At 38.7% G+C, this 22,844-nt stretch overlaps 1 protein-coding gene across 4 annotated transcripts in view; it reads right to left on the minus strand.

Annotated features, from left to right (window-relative positions):
- The window catches only part of LOC307169191 (phosphofurin acidic cluster sorting protein 2), a 69,898-nt gene that overhangs the window by 36,355 nt on the left and 10,699 nt on the right, over window positions 1-22,844 (minus strand). For all 4 annotated transcript variants that reach the window (XM_079889662.1, XM_079889664.1, XM_079889663.1 and 1 more), the window contains exons 2-4: window positions 8,380-8,467; window positions 3,208-3,297; window positions 710-835 (exon numbers count right to left, since the gene is read on the minus strand). In XM_079889662.1, the coding sequence (XP_079745788.1) occupies window positions 710-835; window positions 3,208-3,297; window positions 8,380-8,467 (304 nt within the window). The remainder of the gene's footprint in view (window positions 1-709; window positions 836-3,207; window positions 3,298-8,379; window positions 8,468-22,844) is intronic.

Consider the following 22,844-nt stretch of genomic DNA (forward strand, 5'->3'; position numbering starts at 1 on the left):
AAAATGATCATTCTAGAAGAAAATTTCAGATGGCACTTAGAGGCTTTTGCATCTGAACTCTTCATATATATATATATATATATATATATATATATATATATATATGTAAGCATATATATTTACATATATATACTAAAATTAAATTTGTACGGAAAATGTCACGTAGGATGAATTCAGGTTAATTGGGAAGCAAAACAAAAGATAATTAAAACATAATGATTTAAAAGTGTACTTAAGTGTGTTCAGAAACATAGTCATGAAAGTGTACTCTCTAAATGTATGGCCTTTTATTTCATTAATATTATATTATCTGCAAGTACAGTTTAAAAATAAATATTTATTTTAAATACACATTGCATTCAAGATGATTAACTGCACTTCTTTTTCACAAGGGGTGGCAAATATAACTATCTGCCACTACAGCCAAACAGCACTGTGGAGAGTCTATGCAGAGTGTAAATATCAGCCATTACTGTCAAAGAGCTGGCAAACCAATGGCAATGCATCACTACTAAGCTATCAGTGCATATGGCTTCTTTAATGTGGGATGTGAGAGAACAAGTATCGACATATTGACCTCACATGAAAGCTGTGAGTATGTGCCAGTTTTACTACTGGTAAAGAAGGGTCAGATTATAAAGGTCACAGTCTGTCTGACACAAGTTTCAATGAACTGGACACCGGGCTCGAGTGATTCATTTGTCCGTACCTCAGCCATATTAATAACACCGACAGCCAGCGTCTTGTAGCCCAGAATAGTTCTGTTTTTATAGCGTTTCCTCCTTTGAAGCATGATCTGCAGCCGGTTGGCATCTCTCTTCAGGAAATGTGGATACTAAAGAAAGGAAGTACGACAGTACAACAGCGATTTGGTGCATATTGTTGCTTCGTATTACATCATTTTCATCAGCAACAATGTGACAATGCTAGCACACACACTTTATTTGATGAAATCTCATATTTCCTGTCAAAACAACTCTTAAGAGCGACCTGAACCGAGAAAGGGTTCTTGGAAGAAACAAAGGGAAAGTGGTAAGGAAGTAAACACTTCATGCAAAGACTGCGGAGTACTTAAAGGTAAAAGCTTTCAGAGGAAATTATATTTTTCTGCATAAATGTAATAGAATGTTCTAAGTAATTAATACATTCTTAAACATTTTCTCTGTTAAAAATGCAGCTAGACAGGGATGCGTAATAATAAAAAAAACACAATAGAATCAAAATGATATATGAAAATATGCATATTTTTGTGGACAAATTATATTTACATACATAAAAACTATTTAAAACATTTTCCAAAGTAAAGGTAGTCCGACTTGATTTCTTTTTCAATTACAGTCATGTACACTGAAAAAAAAAAAAAAAAAAACGTTTCTACTTTCCTACATGTTATATTTCTGCCTTTATTATTGACATTTGAAGCAATAGCCGGAAGTGACAAGAGAGGAGAAAAGGGAAAGGAATCACAAGCTGGGACTTCAAGGGTAAATTATGAAAAGATGAAAGTAAATGATGGGTGAAGTAACCCTTTAACGGGCCAAGCACAAAGAAGGCACGATAAGTCATGCCAGCATGGCTGGAAGCATCAGGCCAACTGCAACAATGAGCAATTAAAGACATTTTAAGATGATTTTAGGCAAAATGCCTGAAAATCATAGATACGATCACTAGTAATATGATTTAATGGTTTATGTTTTTCGACCAATAAGTGGCGCTGTGACCAAATTGATGTGGTGTGGTCAGAGTGAAGTGACAATGATGCATGCAAAGTTATTTATGTCAATATGCCAAAGCATTGCAGAGATATAGCCTCAGAGTCGTTGGCATGGTCTGAAGATAATACGATTCGATTTTGGTGAAAATCGGACCAAAGGTCCAGAAGGAGTTTGAAAAAGTAGGTTTTTAAGGAAAATCAAAATGGCGGACAGGAAGTTCGGCCGATTGACAAAATTGGTGTCTGTGTTCTGGGCATGACCCTTAGAATCTATTAAGATCAGTTTTACAATAGGCAAATTTAATCAATAGTTATTAGCATTTTTTGGAAAATTTCATTATTAATTTTGACTACAAGGTGGCGCTGCCCCAAAACTTGTTGAGTACGCCCAAAATTGGGTATCGTATGACTCGGCATGCCGCTCCGAATCTAAAAAGGCCATTTTGTTTATTTTTGGCCACACCATTTAAAAGTTATAAGCAAAAAGTGACATTTTTCATATCTGCTGACCACTAGGTGGCACTGTCCCGAAAATGTGCAGGTAGCCTCAGGTCGTGGTTTTCAGAACACACACCAAGTTTGGCCAGAATACGCTAAAGCGTTGTGGAGATATAGCCTCACGTTCATTTTCATCAAATTCATTTGCGCAAAAGTTATTAGCATAAACGTAAGTGCAACTTTGAACAGTTGGGGGCGCTAGAGGGACTGAGTTAGAGACTCCAAATTTGCTATGGTGACAGTTCAGACTGTCCTCTATCTGTGTGCCAAATTTCACAACTTTCCCGCAAGCTTTCTATGGGTTACCACCATAGACTTCCAGAGTGGAAGAATAAGAAGAGACGGAAGAAGAACGCCAGCGGATACAATAGGTGCCTTGGCTCCTAATTAATTTTATATGTAATAATTAATCACATATACAAGTCTTATTTCAATTAATTTATTATCCATAACAAGGTCATTGACTAAATTCTGTTTTTATTACCTATACATTTAAGTGATGCACATATTCAGATCACATGACCTTCCATAACGGCCACATAATAGACACTCACACCTAGTCCCGTCCAAATTGGCTCATGAAATCACAGATGTACTCTATTTATAAATGAAACTCAAGGAAAGCAAATCCTGTGGGAATAGGGCTTAAAGTGTTAGTTCACCCAAAACGGAGAAATCCGTCTTCATTTACTCTCATGTCGTTCCAAATCCGCAAGACTTTTTTTCATCTTGGATGAAGATGTTTTTAATGAAATCTGAGAGATTTCAGTCCCTCTATTAAAAGTCAATTCACCCACAACTTTCATAAAGATATCGTAAAATGATTCGAGAGTTAAATCCAAGTCTTCTGAAGAGACATGGTTGCTTTAACTGATGAACTTTAGTTCACGCATAAACACTGATCAGTGGTGGTGCATCAGATATGGTAAACCGAAGCTCAACTGCACTCTCTTGTTGAGTCAGACACACACACACACACACACACACAGCTGTACCTGCAGGGAGAAGGTGAGCTCCAGGTCTGTCTCCATCAGCCCGCTGGGTGGGAGCATGTACTCATTCGACCTCAGGATGCGTTTTGAGCCCTGAGAACAAGGAGAGACACGTATTCTCATTAAACATCACTTAAGAAACTCCTGCGAATCAAAGCAAATAAACCCACGCAGTGAATGTGACGTCACTGAATAACTGCCCGATGCTTGCAAACTGAAATGTTGTCCGTATGGTTCGACAGCGAAAGCATTAAACAAGACAGAAAATGAGTCAGTCACACTGAATGTGTTGAATCGTTTCAGTTACTGTCCGTTCGGCTTCTCTGCACATCTGAGAGGCGAGTCACGATATGGGCTGTCATGCTGATACTGGGTGACTCTAAATGCTCTAAAAGGAAAAGAGGCTCTAAATTGGAAAACAGAAAAAGTGAGTTTTTGAGCACAGTTTATAATGGGAGACAGTCAATCTAGACACTGTTTTGTTCGTTGTTGTTGTAGTCAACTTTCTGTATACCTGTAATGATCACCAGTGAGAGTGCCAGGAATTACCATCAGAGGGCAATCACCACAGACTCCATTCCCCATAATCCTTTGCCCAGACCATCATCCATTATCACTTTCACCTGTGTCTCATTATCTTGTTTATTCACCCTATATAAGCCTGGTTCTTACTAGGCGTGTTTCCATTAACTGATGTTATGCGACTAAAACATAATTTTTTCCTCTCGCGATAAGTCATTCCAAAAATAATGGCGATGGACGTTGGTAGGTTTACGTATATCCCAGCCACTGCACTGGCCATTATTATTAATCGAAGGAGACGTATGTGTGTTATCCAAGCATTAATGGTAAGGAACGACCCTTATTATACTTGTAGCGGGACATATGAGGTGTTTCTCCCTCATATCTGCTTCGAGGTCTTGATTGTGGCATTTCTTTGAGGTGTAGAATCCAGTATTCCTGTAATTCTTTTGTCTTATATGAATTTAATAAAGAACTCTGTCTCGTTTTCTGTCCAAACACCGCGTCATCTATGTCAGGTGACCCGTAAATGCGCAAAAATTGTTTCCATTGCAGTTTTCGAAATATTTATTTTTCGAATTGCCTGAAAACCCACCTCATGCGAGCGTTAGGGCTGCTCGATTATGGAAAAAATCATAATCACGATTATTTTGGTCAATATTGAAATCACGATTATGTAACACAATTATTTCATATGACTTTGGGAATGTGTTGCATTTATTAAAAAGACACGGTAACACTTTACAATCATGTTAATTAGTTAACATTAGTTAATGTATTAACTAACATGAACTAACAATGAGAAATACATTTGTTACAGTATTTATTAATCTTTTTTAATGTTTTAAAGTTAATAAAAATACAGCTGTTCATTGTTGGTTCATGTTAGTTTACAGTGCATTAATGTTAACAAATACAACCTTTCATTTTAATAACGTATTAGTAAATGGTGAAATTAATATTAACTAAGATTAGTAAATGCTGTAGAAGTATTGTTCATTATTAGTTAATCTTAACAAAGGTAGTTAAATAATGCCTATTAATTAACCTTATTGTAAAGTGTTACCGAAGACACCTTTCAACAATTCTTAAAAAATCGAAATTTGAACATTGATTGTACTTTTTGAAATATTAAAATAAATACTATATAACAGATAATCCTTCAATGAGTATTTTAATAATTCCCGCAGTGAATCAATGTTTGCGGGGGAATTTCCCGCATTATGCGGGATTATACTATTTTGGTGATCGTTGGGAGCAAAAATCGAAATCGAAATCGAAATTCAATTAATTGCACAGCCCTAGCGAGCGTAAAAACTTTTTTGCGATTAATGGGAGTCTTCGTGAAAGTGACGTGTTTCCATTGGACATATTTTCAATTCGCAATTTCATTTTGCGCAATTTGAAGGGTAATGAAAACGTGGCTACTGTCATTCCATGCGAAGTCTTGTTTAGTGTTTATACTGCATTTCTCAGCAATTCCACTGTTTTCTATGGTCCTGGTTCTTGATATCTGCCAGTGTCCTGGTTTTCCCGTTCCTGTCTCACCCTCTGGATTTGTTTGTTTGATTGGACTGATTGAAATAGTAGCCTACACCTTATTACGTGCAGCATAAATACAAACAGATGGGAAATTGAAAGTGATTTTTCAGTAGTCTCTTATTTTTGGTAGGCAACAAAATTTGGTAGAGGCTACTGACCATTCCCAAATCTATGCCCATGTGCAGAAATAAAGGCAGCGATAAACTTACGGCAAAGTTATTTTTCATTTTTCGCGTAGGGGTAAAAATAAGTTTGAAATACGTGACTAGCGCTATACTGTTAGTGAACATCCCGATGAAGTCCACGATGCTGAGATCAGTGTTTAGATGAATATGTGAATATGTGCTGCTCTCTTTCCTCTCAATAACAACATAAACACACAACAAAACTGACAGCGGTGAGAAAGCAGCCGTTCAGAAAGCATCTGATCATAGAGATGTGGATGTTTGAGCCAGCTCTCCACTCACGTCACGTTTATTTATACAGCACTTTATACACTAGACTGTTTAAAAGCAGCAGCTTTACAGTATTAAACATGAAAAAACAGTGTCAGCGTCTACAATAAAGCGGCTCTCCAGTGTGTTCTCGACGGACCGAACAGAAGAAATGAACCGAAGAAGGCGGAGCCTCTGAGCCACACCCACCTATTACATCATCACCACTGACCAATGGGAGTTTGAAAGTGTTTACCAGCCAGAGCGAACTTTTCCAGAAAGTCAAGCTGTTTTGAACTCCTGAAACGAACTCCAAACAAACTTGGTTTTGGCCTGATTTTGTACGAAATGACGTCACACATCAATTCATTCTTCAATTTTTGGGGCCAGTATTTCGGGGCCTTAATTTGATGTGAAGAAGCTCTTTTGGAAACCACAGAATACATCCATCCATCAAGGTTACTCTGTAAAAGCACATTCAACCCGTCAAAGAGAAAGAGACAGAGAAAGTGTCTCACTGCCCTAACAAGCTCTGAATGAAAAGCAAAAGCGCGCTGAGTCTGCTTGTTGTCGGGAAGAGTCGTGAATGCTGAAGCCTTCAAAGTGTGGATTCAAGCGGACACTTTAGGGAGCAGGAGAGGAGAAATAATGAGATATCTGTCAGAAACCTATCTTCAGTCCTTTTGATGAACAGCCATTATTTTAATTACTGAGGCAAAGCTGAGGGAGTATTACAAAAGCTTTATTTTCAGTGTCTGAAGAACACAGAAGACCCGTTCAAAACCTTCAATGATCCACCAGGAAGAGATGAGGGGGCGAAACAAGTGCACTTCATGTTCCCTGAGAGGATGTGCTCTAATCCTCACTGAATGAGTGACAGTCATTTCCTGTTGGGAACTGAATATAAAGATTCACCTACAGACTGCTTTAAATATCACTGACACTCATTCCTGTTCTAGTTTGCAAGAAAATGTGTTCCTAAGCATTACTGTATTGCAAATGTTTTTTAACCTCTTGATTTTGTCATCATTCTTGTATTCGCATTACTGTAAAACTGTAATAGTTCCTGTAATACTGTACTACCTTGATATGTAAATAATAGGGCTGTCAACGTTAGTGTGTTAATACATGCAATTATTATGTCTTTGAACATGTAAGCTCACATCCATGGCCTGAGGAAAGACCTCTTATCTTTCATTTTACATTTATCTACAAAAAAATAATTAACAATTTTAAAACATTTATCATGTTTAGAAACATTTGAATTGATGGATAACCATAATAAATACTTTACATACTTTAAATAATTCAAAAAAAAAAAAAATTGTAATGATTTTTTTCTTCATTGCAGTAATGTAAGGGAAAAATCAGGGAAGGATTTGTGTAAAAATCCTGTACTTTTTTTTTTTAAATGTCCCAATTAAAAAATCTTTATCATTCCAAAAAGTTTTAATTAAAAAAAAAATCGAAAATTATTGATTATTATTGAAATATTACAGTGCACTGATTATTCTCAAACATTTGTTTTTTTAATTCATTTTTAAGTTTTGCAAATGTAATTTTAAGTTTTGCAAATGTAATTTTAAGTATTGCATGTAAGATTCACATCATGACTGCCTAGAAGGAAAATTTGGTCCAATTTTCATGTAAATGTTAATTAAAATGTTTATCGCACCAAAAATTCTTGGCCTTAAAGTTGAAAAATCTCCCCTTAACCCACTGATAAAAATGTCTGCCATTTCAAATCTAGCAAACATCAAAGTCACTGTAATATTATCAAAGTGAATTTTGATTGGTCATCTGTCTTGAAATAATTTGCAAGCTGAATTTTGATTAGTCCTTTCTGCCTTGCATATATTTAACCGTTTCAGTCTTTATACTGCAAAAATAGTGTTGCATAATTATTTTATTTCTCATGCAAAAGAAAACAGTGTCATGACAACACTAAAGCCCCATTAAAAATGCACTAGTGTCAAAAGTGATGTCCGAAGATGATATTTGATTTTAATGACCCAACAAGTTTGATTAAACCATCAAAATATGAGGAAAATATTTCCTTTTTTTGAAAAAAATATTTTAAATATGAGGGAAGAAAAAACAAAAAGCATACATTGACTACATCATAACCAGTTATTAATATTTTGATGTTTGTCTCTTGTTTTAGCATAATTTCTTTAAATGACAGCTTGGCCAACAAGGTTGTTGCACAATTTGTCATGTCTCATTGCATTATTATCACAAATAAAACAATTAACTCCAAACACAACTACACAATATGCTTACGAAATCTGTTATTAATATTTGAATAAAGGCTGAAACTGTCAGTTTTCCAAGGCCACTACTGTATATTCCTCTTTTGAAACGGTCAAAGCTTTACAAAAGTACCAAACACAAGCAGTGTGACCAAAGCGACCTATGTGGAATGCTGAGGGCCTCCAAGTGCTCTGACATTACCCTCTCAATATATCCCACAATGCACTTCTCCCCCCCAAACTGCCATCTTATTGCGTTCAATCCCATCTTCCCACTGAGCAAGCTGTCGCCTTGGCAACAGCTCAGTTACCACGGTGTCTTGTGTAAAGCTGTGAGCCCGTGTGATACCAAACGCAAAGCACACCGCACCTTCATCACAACACACACACACACACACACACACACAGAGATGCGGTCCGTTTACCTGAATCTTGACAGCGATGACGACAGAACTGAGCTCGCGGTCCAACTCTTTCAGAACGATCAGCTTCTTCAAGGTCAGACTGCACAACCTGAGAGAGACAGAGAGAGAGAGGAATATTAGGTACCATTCACAAGTCTTCATCGGTGAATCACGCGTGTGGGAAACCAGTCCAGAACGCAGATTTACTCCAGAGCTTGCTCACATGCTCTTTTAAATGCTGATGCTCCTAAACTGAGAAGTGCCTCACAGGAAACAAACAGAGGGAGTGTTATCAAAGTTTTGATTGATTATGAGGTAAAAACAGGGCAAAATAATAATCGTTTAATAATACAAACATAATAAAGAAATAATCTATGGGATCTAATTGGGTTGTCAAATGTACCGGTACCAGTCGGTACTAAAAATATATATATTCGGTACCACACCACACTGCTCTCAAGCACTCTCATTCATGCTTGTTTGAGCGCTCTCTGAGCATCAAAGGTTTCTATTTACATCGTGTTTTTACAAGCGTTGAGCATTGTAGCCAATCACAATCATATCTGTTGAGCACATGAACCCAACGGCCAATCAGAGCTGCTAGTCAGTCGATAAGTCAGAATCCGCTCAAAGGGGTGGTATAATGCCCTTTTCACAAGATGTCAAATAAGTCTCTGATGTCCCCAGAGTGTGTGTGTGAAGTATTAGCTCAAAATACCCCACAGATATTTTTATATCGCATGTTAAAGTTGTCACTTTTTGAGGATGAGCAAAAACGCACCGTTTTGTGTCTGTCCCTTTAAATGCAAATGAGCTGCTGCTCCCGGCACAGGGGGGCGGAGCTTCAACAGCTTGAGTTCTTTAACCTCACACAAATTTCAAAAACTTTTCGCTTTTTATGTTCAAACCGGAGTCAGACAATGATGGAGAGACTCAAGAAGAAGAGACAACATGTAGAAGCAACAGGACATTTCTGAATGGTTAGTTGATGACTTTATGTAGCTGATGTGTAGTTATCTTCTAGTCATTGATTAGCATATTCTGTCTTGATAATCTATCGTGTTCAGGGGGCGGGGTTTATGTAAATTCTAGGGTTGGTGATGTCACTAACCCAGGAGGAATGTGGTGTAGTCTCTACCAGCCGTTTGTTGTAGTCCTTAAAAAGTGATTTCTTAAAAGCAAATATCTCCCTTTGCTTTGAACTTTGAGCGGTGTAACTCTGCAGATGTTGTTTATGCTCAAACAGCAACATTACAGAAAAGTGAAATCATATTTAACCACCCCTTTAACACCGGTGAAAACTCACAAGGACTTGTTTTGTTCAACACGAGCACACCTTTTCATTATAACCAACAGTGTAAACATGACGTATATAAGAGATTCATTGTACAATTAAAACAGCATTTTATTTCAACCACCATTTTTAAAAGTCTGAGCTTCAGCCCAGCAAGCAATTTTGCGTTTAAAAGACGTCTAATAGCCAAACACAGCCCAGACGTCTAGGCTAAAGCAAGGCAAAATTTGGGCTGTCAGTGAAAATTTAATAGACGTCTAAACCATCGCCCAAGAATAGAGGCACAGGCTACGTACAGAACATGTCAAAGAAATGAAATCAAACACCTTGTAATCACTGTTGACTTTGCTTACATACATCTCACAAGTTATTTCGGTAAAAATGACATGTAACCAAATTCAAGGTTATTTTGGCTAGAAGTGGGTTACTCATAGCCAGACTATATCAGTCTACAGACGGTGAAATGACGGCTATTGCTTGCTGGGAGGCTTTAATAATAATAATAATTTGTTACATTTATATAGTGCTTTTCTGGGTCCTCAAAGCGCTTTACATGGAAGAGGGAATCTCCTCAACCACCACCGATGTGCAGCTCCACCTGGATGATGATGCGACGGCAGCCATATTGTGCCAGAACACCACCACACATCAGCTTACTGGTGGAGAGGAGGCAGTGATGAAGCCAATCAGTATATATATATACTATATTATACTATATATATATGGGGATGATTAGGAGGATAGAGGCCAATGGGCAAACCCCTACTCTTTCTCGAAGGACATCCTGGGATTTTTAACGTCTCATCCGAAGGACGGTGCTCTTTGACAGTATAGTGTGGGGCATTAGAACCCACACAGACCACAGGGTGAGCGCCCCCTGCTGGCCTCACTAACACCTCTTCCAGCAGCAGCCTGGTTTTCCCAGGAGTCTCCCATCCAGGTCCTGACCAGGCTCAGCCCTGCTTAGCTTCAGTGGGCGAGCAGTCTTGGGCTACAGGTGATATGGCTGCTGGGAATTAAGATCTATTAAGCTTATATGCAGAGGAAGAAATCTGGAAAGTTTTCTGGAACTGGAAAGTCCTACGTAACCGGACTAATTTGCCACGGCACTTGGAAACGCAGACAGCAACAGGTCTGGGGGGAAAAAGTTCCTGGGACAAATTGTTCCGGGTAATTTTGGTGGAAACGCGGCTATAATGGGAGTTTTCGTGAGAGTGCAGAATTCAGTGAGGCTCTTTTCTTGCTTTCTGTTTATTCACAATCTGAATACAAGTTTAGTTTTTCACGCTGCTCTGAGTACACTGCTAAATTTCTGGATTGACAACCATATTTAAATGCACGATTGAAATCGGAAACTGCCATGATTGACAGTGATATCTAATGGACCAGATAAAATGGGACAATCTTTTTAAAAGTACATAAGGCTTCGGATTATAGGGGCTAAGAGCTTGAATTTAGGGTTTTATTCTGTTCATCCTATAAAGCGATCGTGTCTCTACAGAAAATTTTTACTAAACCACTCAATTCATATGTATTCATTTTATAATTCCTTTATTAACTTTTTGAAGCGTCTAAGTGGTAGTTGCGTAGCTGTCAAGCGAGGGACAGAAATCTCTTTTAGATTTGATCATAAATATCTTCATTTGTGTTTCGAAGATGAGCGAAAGTCTTAAGGGTGAGTACATGATGACAGAATTTTTATTTTCGGGCGAACTATCCCTTTAAGGTCACCACATATAATGTGCGACCAAAACTTCTGAACAGTCTGATTACTTTGAAAAGTAAAGCCCAAAGTATACTTTATTTTTTATGCATATGCGTACAGTGCGCTTGATGTAAATTTCATCATCAGCAAAGTATGCATGCTCATTTTTTTCTAACCCCACCTAGACCTTTTGTCCACAAGATGGCGGCACTTGCCCATGCCGTTGTTTCATAATAAAAATAAAAAATAAACGGAAAAGACGGAACAACAGCAATAACAAACTACAGGAGGTACAATAACAATAGATGCCTGCATTGACGAACAAGGGTAAGAGGGTAACATTTTTACGAGGCATTTTTATCGCTCGTAACTTCTGCAGAGAAATAGCTCAGACTGTGATCCAGGTAAAGAAGTCAAATTCACACTGTCACCAGTCACCATCCAGTTAGGGTTCGAATATCCTGATGAATGTGGTGCTTTCTGAGTTATGACAACCTCTAATGAAATCATGTTAAACCAACAAACTTCATTGAGTTAGAGAAACTTAAGATTTGTAGTATAAACAGTTGTTATTCCAACTACTTTAAACATAACTGAGGGGTGGCCCTGGAAGCAATTAATCTCAACAGTAGTTGCAGCTAGCAGCTAGCATAGCACATGCTAAATTTAATGAACAGGTACGGTATTATTAGCCATTAGCATTAGCGCAATCTTATGGTCAATGTAGTGTTAACTTTCATATCACCACCAACCATGACTTCAGCACAAAGGTAACCACAAAAACTGCTACATAACAGAAACTCCTTTAAATGTCAAGGTTAAGATTTTTCTCTTTACTAAAACAACACTTCATTTACAACATTTATTCTCCTTATTAATTCCTATGCAACGCATGCTGGGAACTAGAAATCCACTGTCTGATTTTCAAAGTTATCGAGATGATTTCATTACTACAATTTATTAAAAACAAATTAACTCGGAGAGAAGGAGCCATTAACTTAATTTCAGTTTTAATAACACACAATATTAAGTTGATGTAATGATCAAATGTATTGTCAACAGAACTAATGTTAGCAACCTTAAAGTTAATTAAAAAACACATGAGAGTTGTTAACTTGCATCCATGCATTTATTTAAGGTGTGCGAATAGGTGGCCTGAATTTCTTTTGAGATCGTAGTGTCATAGAAATGACAAACTTCACCTTCTACTGTGTGTTTATCTGCCAAACACCAGTCGGTCAGTGTGTGTGGAGGATTCAGGAGTTAAACAGACATGAACGTCTCACTCTATGGTCTTCTGTGAGCTAATTACTCCGCCATAACGAGCATTCAACTGGATCAATAAAGCCTCAGGCCAGACAGGAAGTTGAGCCCTCCACATCCTGTGACATCATCACGTCCTCAGGTAGCACAGAAACACAGGAGGCTGCCGCTGAAATTCCCCATATTTTCTGAGTCATTTGATTTATTCCTCAGATTTGGTGAAATGTCAAAATGTATTCCCTTAACATTTTTGGAAATGATAACGCGAGGAACATGGATTTGAAAGGAGCCTTTGAACTTCGAATATGACTTTCATGCTTAATATTTCTTCACCTTCATGTTCCAGTAATTGAGAATCAGTCTGTCTGGAGCTTATCTTGAGATTCACACACACACACACACACACACACACACCTCTATTTCTCTGTCCTGTATGACTCACGCTCTCTGAGGACTGAAATATCTCACTCTTAATTTTCTCTCTCTCAGTATTTTCACTCCTTCCCTCTCTGTAAACCCAGCTTTGGTCTCTAACTCTACAACAACGACACACAACCACACACTAATCTCACTTGCCAGGTCTTGCCACACTTTACGTGTTATAGCGTGTGGTGATGTCACTAAAGATGTCGTTCTCCCTATCATTTCATTGTCCACTTATATCTACAACAAACAGTCATAACAGTATTTTTCCATTACCATTTCCACCCTCTCCAAGACCTTCCGACGTAAACAGGCTGTTTTTGCTACTGTGCCTTTAAGACTTTTATATGTAAATGAGCTCTGTTATGATTGGCTAACTTCCTCGAGCAGTAGCTCATGCTATGATCAAGTTGTGATGTTTTAACCATAAAATTATGTTTTCTAGTCAAATAACAGGCGAATTTAAGTTGTTTTTATTAGCCTCTTGCACCGTATCTTTGTTATGTAGACGTTGTGATGTTTAAACAATAGTTATTGGGCCCTATTTTGCACCCAGCGCAATTGACTTTGTACACCGACGCATGTATCATTCCTATTTTGCACCCGCGCACAGCGGACTTTTCCCTCCACAGACGCACGCCGGTAAATTAGGGAATGAACTTGCGCTCCCGGGGGCGGTTCAGTGAAAAGAGGAGGCGTGTTCCGGCGCAAACGTTCCCTGGTGCTATTTTGCAGTTTCAGAAAACAATTCCGCCGCTGACTTTAGACGAGGTTTCTCCTGGAAAGGCGTTGCACAAATGCGTTGCGCATGTTATTCAGATGCTATTTTAAGGGCGCATGCTTGGCCATAATCAATGTAGCGTGTGCAAATACACTTTGATTCTCTCATCTACACACAGAAGCAGCAGTTTTCATTTTTGCAAATCATACAATATTACAAGGAAAAATATTCCACACGAGGGAAATCATTGTGGTGTCCATGAAGATAAATCTAGCTTACACATTTACCCAAATTATTATACGCCTGTTTAACCGAAGCTAATCTGAGTGTGTTTCTCCATCCCCAACGTCACTTCTCTGTGTTTTACGGCCCTGACGAGAACGCCGGTCTCCTCGGCTGTGAACCGCGTCTGGCAAACCCGCCGTTATAATAGCAATCCGCCATGGAACAAGCGTGCCTGCTCTTAAAGGGAATGTGAGATGATGCTCTGATTGGTTTATTTCATGTTACGCCCAAACCACACCTATGAGTAATGAAGCGACTTCAGACCAACACATTTTAGATTTGCGTCATTTATCCCGCCGGTATAATAGCAACAGCGCCCAAGACCCGCCCACAAACTTACTTGCGTTTCGCGTTTGATATTTGCGTTTCAGATCGTTAAAATAGGGCCCTTTGTTTTTTAGTCAAATAATAGTCAAATTTCCATCTTCTCTATGATCTTTAGAATTAAACAGATTACAGTTTACGCCACTGCACCTTTAAGATTTCACATGTAAATGAGCTGTGCTATGATTGGCTAACCTCTTCACATGCCACAAAGATCGTGTGTTTTTGAGTTTCAACTAGATTTGAACATTTTGAATCAGAGCCAGATGAATCACGGGTTGTAATCTGAAGCTCAACATTAGAGGTTTGCTCATTACATATTTCCATTAGGCTCCAGGTCTGCGTTAAGCACGTTCATGCCCGGTTTGACCCCGTGCGGCTCTATCTGCAGTCGCATCCCCTCGGCTGGTCTTCATTCACGGCTCTGACGGAGAACAGAAGCGTTTCTGCCGGGTCAGCTCAAACTGCAGCTATTCAGCGCTGGCCACTGAAAGGCCCTGGAACGGCCCGCACATTCCTAGCCGGAGATCATGGGAAAAAACACAAACAGAGGCGCATTCACTGTTCTGGCTCCGTCTCTCAGGATCCAGTGTCAGTCTTACATAAGATCCCGACCACTGCTGATCCAGCATCTCCTCAGGACAACACCCCAGAGTCCCAGGACTTCACAGACCCGCTCAAACAGCGTGATTAATCGCCAAACGTGAAACACGAAAAAACTGTGTTAGTGTCTCTTTAAATAAGAAGTTCAATATCTGGCTTTTTGAATATCGTAAAAATAAGAAATCATGCAAACATAATCATTTATGTAAATGGCTCTGAGGTAAGAATGAACTTTTGAATGCATACTCTCTGACCTTTCAGATTGTAGCGCTTTGAATGCGAGTTTTAATCTGAAATGTGACCTCTGACCTTAAAAGGCTTCTCATCATTTGCATCTCATTTACATAAACATCTGTTGTAAAGGAAATAAAACACATAAAACACCATGGATATGATCAGCACCGCACACACTCTCTCATTTACTGTTATACACTTGCACACAGAAATGACCAAGGCTGCATTTATCAAAAATACAGTAAGAATATTATACAATTTAAATATATTAATACAATTTAAAGCAGCTGTTTTCTATGTGAATATATAAAGTGTAATTTATTCCTGTGATTTTCAGCATCATTACTCCAGTCTTCAGTGTCACATGATCCTTCAGAAATCACTCTAATATGATGATTTGATGATCAAGAAACATTTATGATTATTATCAGTGTTGAAAAGCTGCTTCATAATTTTGTACATTCAGGATTATTTGATGAATAGAAAGTTCAAAAGAACAGCATTTATTTGGAATAATGTTGAATAAATGTATTAATACCTTTTTTTTTAAAAACTTACTGACCGCAAACTTTTGAACGAAGTTGCTGTAAGGCCTTTTATTTATTATTTTATAAAACATTTTTTTATTGCATTTTACTAAAATGGAGTAAAAAAATATACAACCTTAGTATAGGCTAATATCCAAATAATAGCATTACAAAAACGTACAAATATGTTTTATGGGAATTTTAGAGAGAGAAAAAGGTTAATTGTCAAATATTTCTTTATGCAATCTTATTTTTTTCTATATATTAGTATCTTTTATCTATTAAAAAACTCTATATATATATATAACTCTATATATAACTTAAAAAAATGCTATATATTCTATCATATATTGTTTACGTGAAACAGTAAATCCTCAAGGTTATGCGGTATACTGCGGGTCTCGGGGTCAAAGGTCGTGAATATGGAGGCGCTGGCGAGAGAGAGCGTCGACGACCCGGGTTTGGCTCTCTGCGTTCGGGGAGGACGAGCTAATCTGGACTCAGACTCCTGATGATGATGATTCCCCGACTGTAAGAGGCTTACGGGGCCAGGCACCACACACTGCCTTCCGTCAGGAGAGTGTTATAACACACTGTGTGTGTGTGTGTGTGTGTGTGTGTGTGTGTGTGTGTGTGTGTGTGTTTTCCCTCAGTCAACAGAGGATTGTGCATGTCAGACGTGGAGGCTGTTGTGATTGTAAATCCGTCATGATAAATAGCTGTCTTAAAACAGTATTATTCTGTACCTGACCAACAATCTGTTCGGCAAACAACAAAGCCTGTTTTCCAGAGGGATGAGTGTGTGTGTGTGTGTGTGTGTGTGTGTTTAAGACCCTGATTATGAGCGTAATCTCTGCACACCTTTTAGGTCATGCATGTTAAAATACAGATTGACATGCATTCACGACTACAAACACAAATCTATATCTGCCATCAAAAACACCTTGTTCCTTTGTTTGTGCGCGTTATGCCACAGGATATGAATTATGTAATCGCAAAGTGTGGGCTGGAGGTTATACAGAATGTATCGCAGGCACAAGGTATTATTTTAAAAGATGAAGAGTCTCATTTATGAAACATGAGCAAATGAATTTCTGTGTAAATTGTTCATAAACTCATAGGAACTGCTAAAGCGAACAAATAATGTTAGCAAAATGTAAAAATATTATAAACATATTTATGGCAAGTCAAAATTGCATAATGCAGTGCAGTACAAAATGGTACCCAAAAAGGATTCGGTTACTGTAGACCCCTCTTTCCAGAGAGCCTGCTCTGATTGGTCAGATGATCCAGTCTGTTGTGATTGGTCTACTCTGCTCTGATTGGTCAGATGGTCCAGTCTGTTGTGATTGGTCTACTCTGCTCTGATTGGTCAGATGACCCAGTCTGTTGTGATTGGTCTACTCTGCTCTGATTGGTCAGATGACCCAGTCTGTTGTGATTGGTCTACTCTGCTCTGATTGGTCAGATGACCCAGTGTGTTGTGATTGGTCTACTCTGCTCTGATTGGTCAGATGGTCCAGTCTGTTGTGATTGGTCTACTCTGCTCTGATTGGTCAGATGACCCAGTCTGTTGTGATTGGTCTACTCTGCCCTGATTGGTCAGATGACCCAGTCTGTTGTGATTGGTCTACTCTGCTCTGATTGGTCAGATGACCCAGTCTGTTGTGATTGGTATACTCTGCTCTGATTGGTCAGATGACCCAGTCTGTTGTGATTGGTCTACTCTGCTCTGATTGGTCAGATGACCCAGTCTGTTGTGATTGGTATACTCTGCTCTGATTGGTCAGATGACCCAGTCTGTTGTGATTGGTCTACTCTGCTCTGATTGGTCAGATGACCCAGTCTGTTGTGATTGGTCTACTCTGCTCTGATTGGTCAGATGGCCCAGTCTGTTGTGATTGGTCTACTCTGCTCTGATTGGTCAGATGGCTCAGTCTGTTGTGATTGGTCTACTCTGCCCTGATTGGTCAGATGACCCAGTCTGTTGTGATTGGTCTACTCTGCTCTGATTGGTCAGATGACCCAGTCTGTTGTGATTGGTCTACTCTGCTCTGATTGGTCAGATGACCCAGTGTGTTGTGATTGGTCTACTCTGCTCTGATTGGTCTACTCTGCTCTGATTGGTCAGATGATCCAGTCTGTTGTGATTGGTCTACTCTGCTGTGATTGGTCTACTCTGCTCTGATTGGTCAGATGACCCAGTCTGTTGTGATTGGTCTACTCTGCTCTGATTGGTCAGATGACCCAGTCTGTTGTGATTGGTCTACTCTGCCCTGATTGGTCAGATGACCCAGTCTGTTGTGATTGGTCTACTCTGCTCTGATTGGTCAGATGACCCAGTCTGTTGTGATTGGTCTACTCTGCTCTGATTGGTCAGATGACCCAGTCTGTTGTGATTGGTCTACTCTGCTCTGATTGGTCTACTCTGCTCTGATTGGTCAGATGACCCAGTGTGTTGTGATTGGTCTACTCAGCTCTGATTGGTCTACTCTGCTCTGATTGGTCAGATGACCCAGTCTGTTGTGATTGGTCTACTCTGCTCTGATTGGTCTACTCTGCTCTGATTGGTCAGATGACCCAGTGTGTTGTGATTGGTCTACTCTGCTGTGATTGGTCTACTCTGCTCTGATTGGTCAGATGACCCAATCTGTTGTGATTGGTCTACTCTGCTCTGATTGGTCAGATGGTCCAGTCTGTTGTGATTGGTCTACTCTGCTCTGATTGGTCAGATGGCCCAGTCTGTTTAGATTGGTCTACTCTGCTCTGATTGGTCAGATGGCCCAGTCTGTTGTGATTGGTTGACCACTTACAGAGCTTGTCAGAAACTAAACGGCCATTACCATATCTGAATTTCAGCTGTGGATCTTCCTCAGCACTTGATACACAGTGATACGAACAGTAACAATGGTGTTGGTTTTACCGTATAAATTGGATCGCGAGTCAAGTTTGTACATAAGTAGAGAAAAATCAAACTTAAAACATTTATTTTTTGTCAAACTTGCAAATGCAAATTGGAATTTAATAAAAGTTCTGACTCCCCCACTTGACCATCGTGACGTTCTCTAAAAACATTTGGTTTCTGGAATTAAATCCCATTAATTTTCTCCATATAAGAGAATAGATTTTTTACTAGAACATACTTTAAGACAGATCTAATGTAAACTACGAGATTCATCAATGGCATATGGATTTGTGGACACCATCAGCCCTTATTATTTCAACTTATTTATTTTTAAATAGTCATGTTTAACAGTGGAATTCCGGTTGAAAAACTAGCCTACATTTCCCATGATTCTGCAAAACAGCAAATCACGCCAATATCCACTTTTGTACTAAACATAATATGCTGTTTCTTCAAATCAATAGATTTATTTATTTTTATCCATCATTTTTATCTTTGAATATATATCATTCACGATGCTACATGGGATTGTAGTTCATTCCCTCATTAAAGCTGTCTTGTACCTTTGTCTCATCGTCCGATTTTCAAATACATTTTTGCTTCAAATCCTAGTTTGTAATGTTGTGATCCACCTCGTTGCTGGCTGGTTTGGTTTTGTGGCTCATATCTCTTTAATGAACACTTCTGAACACTATGACACCAGAACTGACCTTCAAACAGCAACTCAAGGTCAGTGTCTTTTCCCAAAATGAGTGAATGGCTCTAATCAACAGTGATTTTCAGTGCAGCCTTGGGCTGTGCCACTAAAGGAAATCACATTAGCAGGACAGAAGCACATGAGACCAACACCCATAGTGGCCAATCAATGATCTCCGTTAGAACCCGACGCTGGGACGTCCTGAACACTAAATCATCTTATTCACAGACAAAACCAACTCAATTTCTGTTGTTTATATTCTAATAATAAAATGACACAGCCAGCCACCACAAAATGCAATTTAAGAGATTTGTTGTAACCTCGCACTGGAATATAAAAACAGAAATATAAAAAAAAAACAAAGCATGCCTTGAAAGTCTTCAGACGACCTGGAATATAGGCTAGTGAATGAATTTTATGATACTTTCATGGTGCTTTTTTTTTGTCATTAAATGATAAAATTGACATTTTATAATTTAAGAGATGAATGTTTGGTATGAAAATTTGGTGTGATAAACGTAATTTGAACAAACAGTTGTTTTTTTCAACATTCACATGGCATCAATATGCTAATTTCTTTTAGAAAACTGGCCAACCAATAAGATCTGCGCTTTTGGTCACATGTGAGCCGCTGCTGTTGCATTAAACTTCAGCTTGGTGGCGCTCACGAACAGACTATTTTGCTAAACGACAATCAATTCGAAACCTGATCTCTCGACTCCGTACTCTTGTATTTGGTGTTGTTTGACAAACACCACAAGTGAATACAAAAATCTGAAAGGCTGTTTGAAAACATGTAAATAATGTTTGACTTCTTTCATTGTCCAACGCATTGTGTACTGGGGTAGCGAATGAACGAACTCCAAACAAACTTCGATTTGGTCTGATTTTGTTTGAAATGACGTCACACCAGTTTGTTCTTCGATTTCGCATATATATCAGGCCTGTATATGGAAAAGAGTGGCCAGGAAATTATTTACTTTGTATTCCACAATGGAATATGAATTTTGGTGCATAAATGAGAGTTTTCATTTTTCTATTCCTATTATTACACAAACATCACCCATAGATCCTTGTCCTGCTTGTAAAGCGCTTTAACGCGTAAACACCTCTTCTGTTCTCCTTTGAGAGGTCGATATCAAAGCCTCGTGATTGTCTCTCAACTGCAACATCTCAAGAATAATGAACAACAACCTGCAGCGTTTGCATAATGCACACCATCTTGAAAACCCCCGCTCATTCAGAGGTCAGGCTCTAACATTTTAATGAAAAACTGCAAGATTTGCAAGACAAATCCCACATTGCTCTTCCAGTACGATATGGTTCATCACCATACGATGAGGAAGCGTTTCAAGCATCTTATTAGCATCACACACACAGCGATATGCAAACCCGCTGCGTCACCAGCACAACAGAAGAGCCCGGCTGCCCTGCTCTACTTCTCTGAAGCGCACACACATGGGTTGACTCAGCAGACCGCAGCATTATTTTGCCATCACTTTGAGGGCAAGTTTGTGCTTGTGCCCCTTTCTCTGCTGACTTAGGGCCACAGGTTTGACACCCTGCAGACGGGATCTGACTCAAACCGGATATAACTCTTTCTCTCGTCTGTGTGTACAGTGCATGGGAAAAGAAACAAACCATATAAACAAAACACAGTTTCCAAATATGTCTTGTTGACCTAAAATATCTCGGAAGAAATTATAAACAAAACAAAGGCTGTTCGTAATTATACATCAAATCCATCATGAACATGGAGATGATTTTTATTAAACTATAAATCCCAGAAAAGTTAACCAGCTGCAAGTGAATTATTTAAGGGATAAAAAGTCAGCATGACTTAAGGGATTTAAGCTCGTCTTTTCTTCCCTATTGTGACGTATATCTGAGTGAAACGGCCTTATGAATAGAACAAATGTGGGCGGGGCTTGATTTTGTCTGTGGGGAATTGATTGGATGGTTGTGGTTTGCTATTGGCTGATCTCATGTGATTGACAGGTTATAGCCCCACCCTCGTCATCAGAGAAGAGAAGAGATGCTGCAGGAGGAAGTTATTCTGATTCAAGATTACCAGGAACATGAATTAAAAAAAATAAATAATGATGTGCACCGATCAATCATTTATAATAAATACTCCAATATTCCATAAAAACAGGAATTGTCAATTTGGGATATTGCACAAAAGGACACAAATGAACTATACTCACACTTTTCAGTGTTCACATATATCGGGCCAAGACTACTAAGTGTCCTAAAGAGCATGTCAATACACTACTTTCATGATTCTTCTTTCGTATATTGCAAATACCAGAGAATTTTGATAGCACTTGATTTTTCAGTAGCAAAAATGGCATTTTTTCATTGGCCGAAATCCAATCATTATAATCGTTTTTTATAAATTTGTAAATCGTTTTTTGTAAATTGTGAAAGATTTCACCACACAGATTTCTCAACGGGTTAAAGTTGGTCACATGGATCTGGCATGTTTACCAACAGAAAGCTGCTTGGTGTGAAAGTGCTTCATACAACGCTACACTATTGACAACGGATAATTTTTGCCTGATGTGACTGCACATTTACTGTTTGCTTCAATTCATTGATTCTTGATTGAAATGGTTCAAAGACTTAAGATTTGATCATTCTTGCCACAAATAGTGCACTTTGGTCTAGTTTTGTCTTCCGGAGTGTCTATTTACAATAAGTGCAAATAGCCCGCCTTGTTGGCCCAATCAGACATCAGTGGGCGGAGTTAGTGTAAATAGCCTCTATTTACACTAACTCCGCCCACTGACGTCTGATTGGACCAGACACAATCACGGCAGTCACTGGATTGTCAACAGTAGCAATAGCGGTAAGGCACGTATCAGAACGTTTTGCCGAACTTGCTCTACTCCCTTTTCCCATCACATATCAGATCGGAAAGGCATTTATTTTCAAATAAAATGAAGAAAATATTCGAAAAGTCTAAATAAAGTGTCTAGCGTGTGTTTAATAATAAAGTGTTTATCGGTTAGGGGTAGGTGTGGGGAGGGCTTTATTGTCCCAATAACGCGGCATCCATTTAATAATATTAATAAATATAATCAATTACTCTCTATGTTATTACTGCATACCTGCAAATAGCATCTGCCACGACTTATAACACGTATACGTATAAAAAGCATCTAACTACTCTTTACAGTTATTGCTAAGAAAATATGCTATTTGCACTCAGTGAATGCTAACAATGCAAAAATGAAATTAATTCAGTCCCGTCACCTGTTGAAAGACACCTGCTACTAAAGCAGGCCATGTGGAATCAACATAAATCATGTACAAACATGCAGTTAAACTCGCTCCAACACACTGCCGATGCAAATGACAGCCCTGTCACGCTATTTTTTTTTATATATTCATAATGGTCATTATAGGAAGATCAACAACATCCGGGAATGAACAAGGGGGACGAAATGCAGGAAAAACAGTCCTGTTAATCTCTTATTGATCAACTGCATTGTGTGTGTGT

The sequence above is a fragment of the Squalius cephalus genome, assembly GCF_949319135.1.
Source record: "Squalius cephalus genome assembly, chromosome: 13".
NCBI classification, from domain to species: domain Eukaryota; kingdom Metazoa; phylum Chordata; class Actinopteri; order Cypriniformes; family Leuciscidae; genus Squalius; species Squalius cephalus.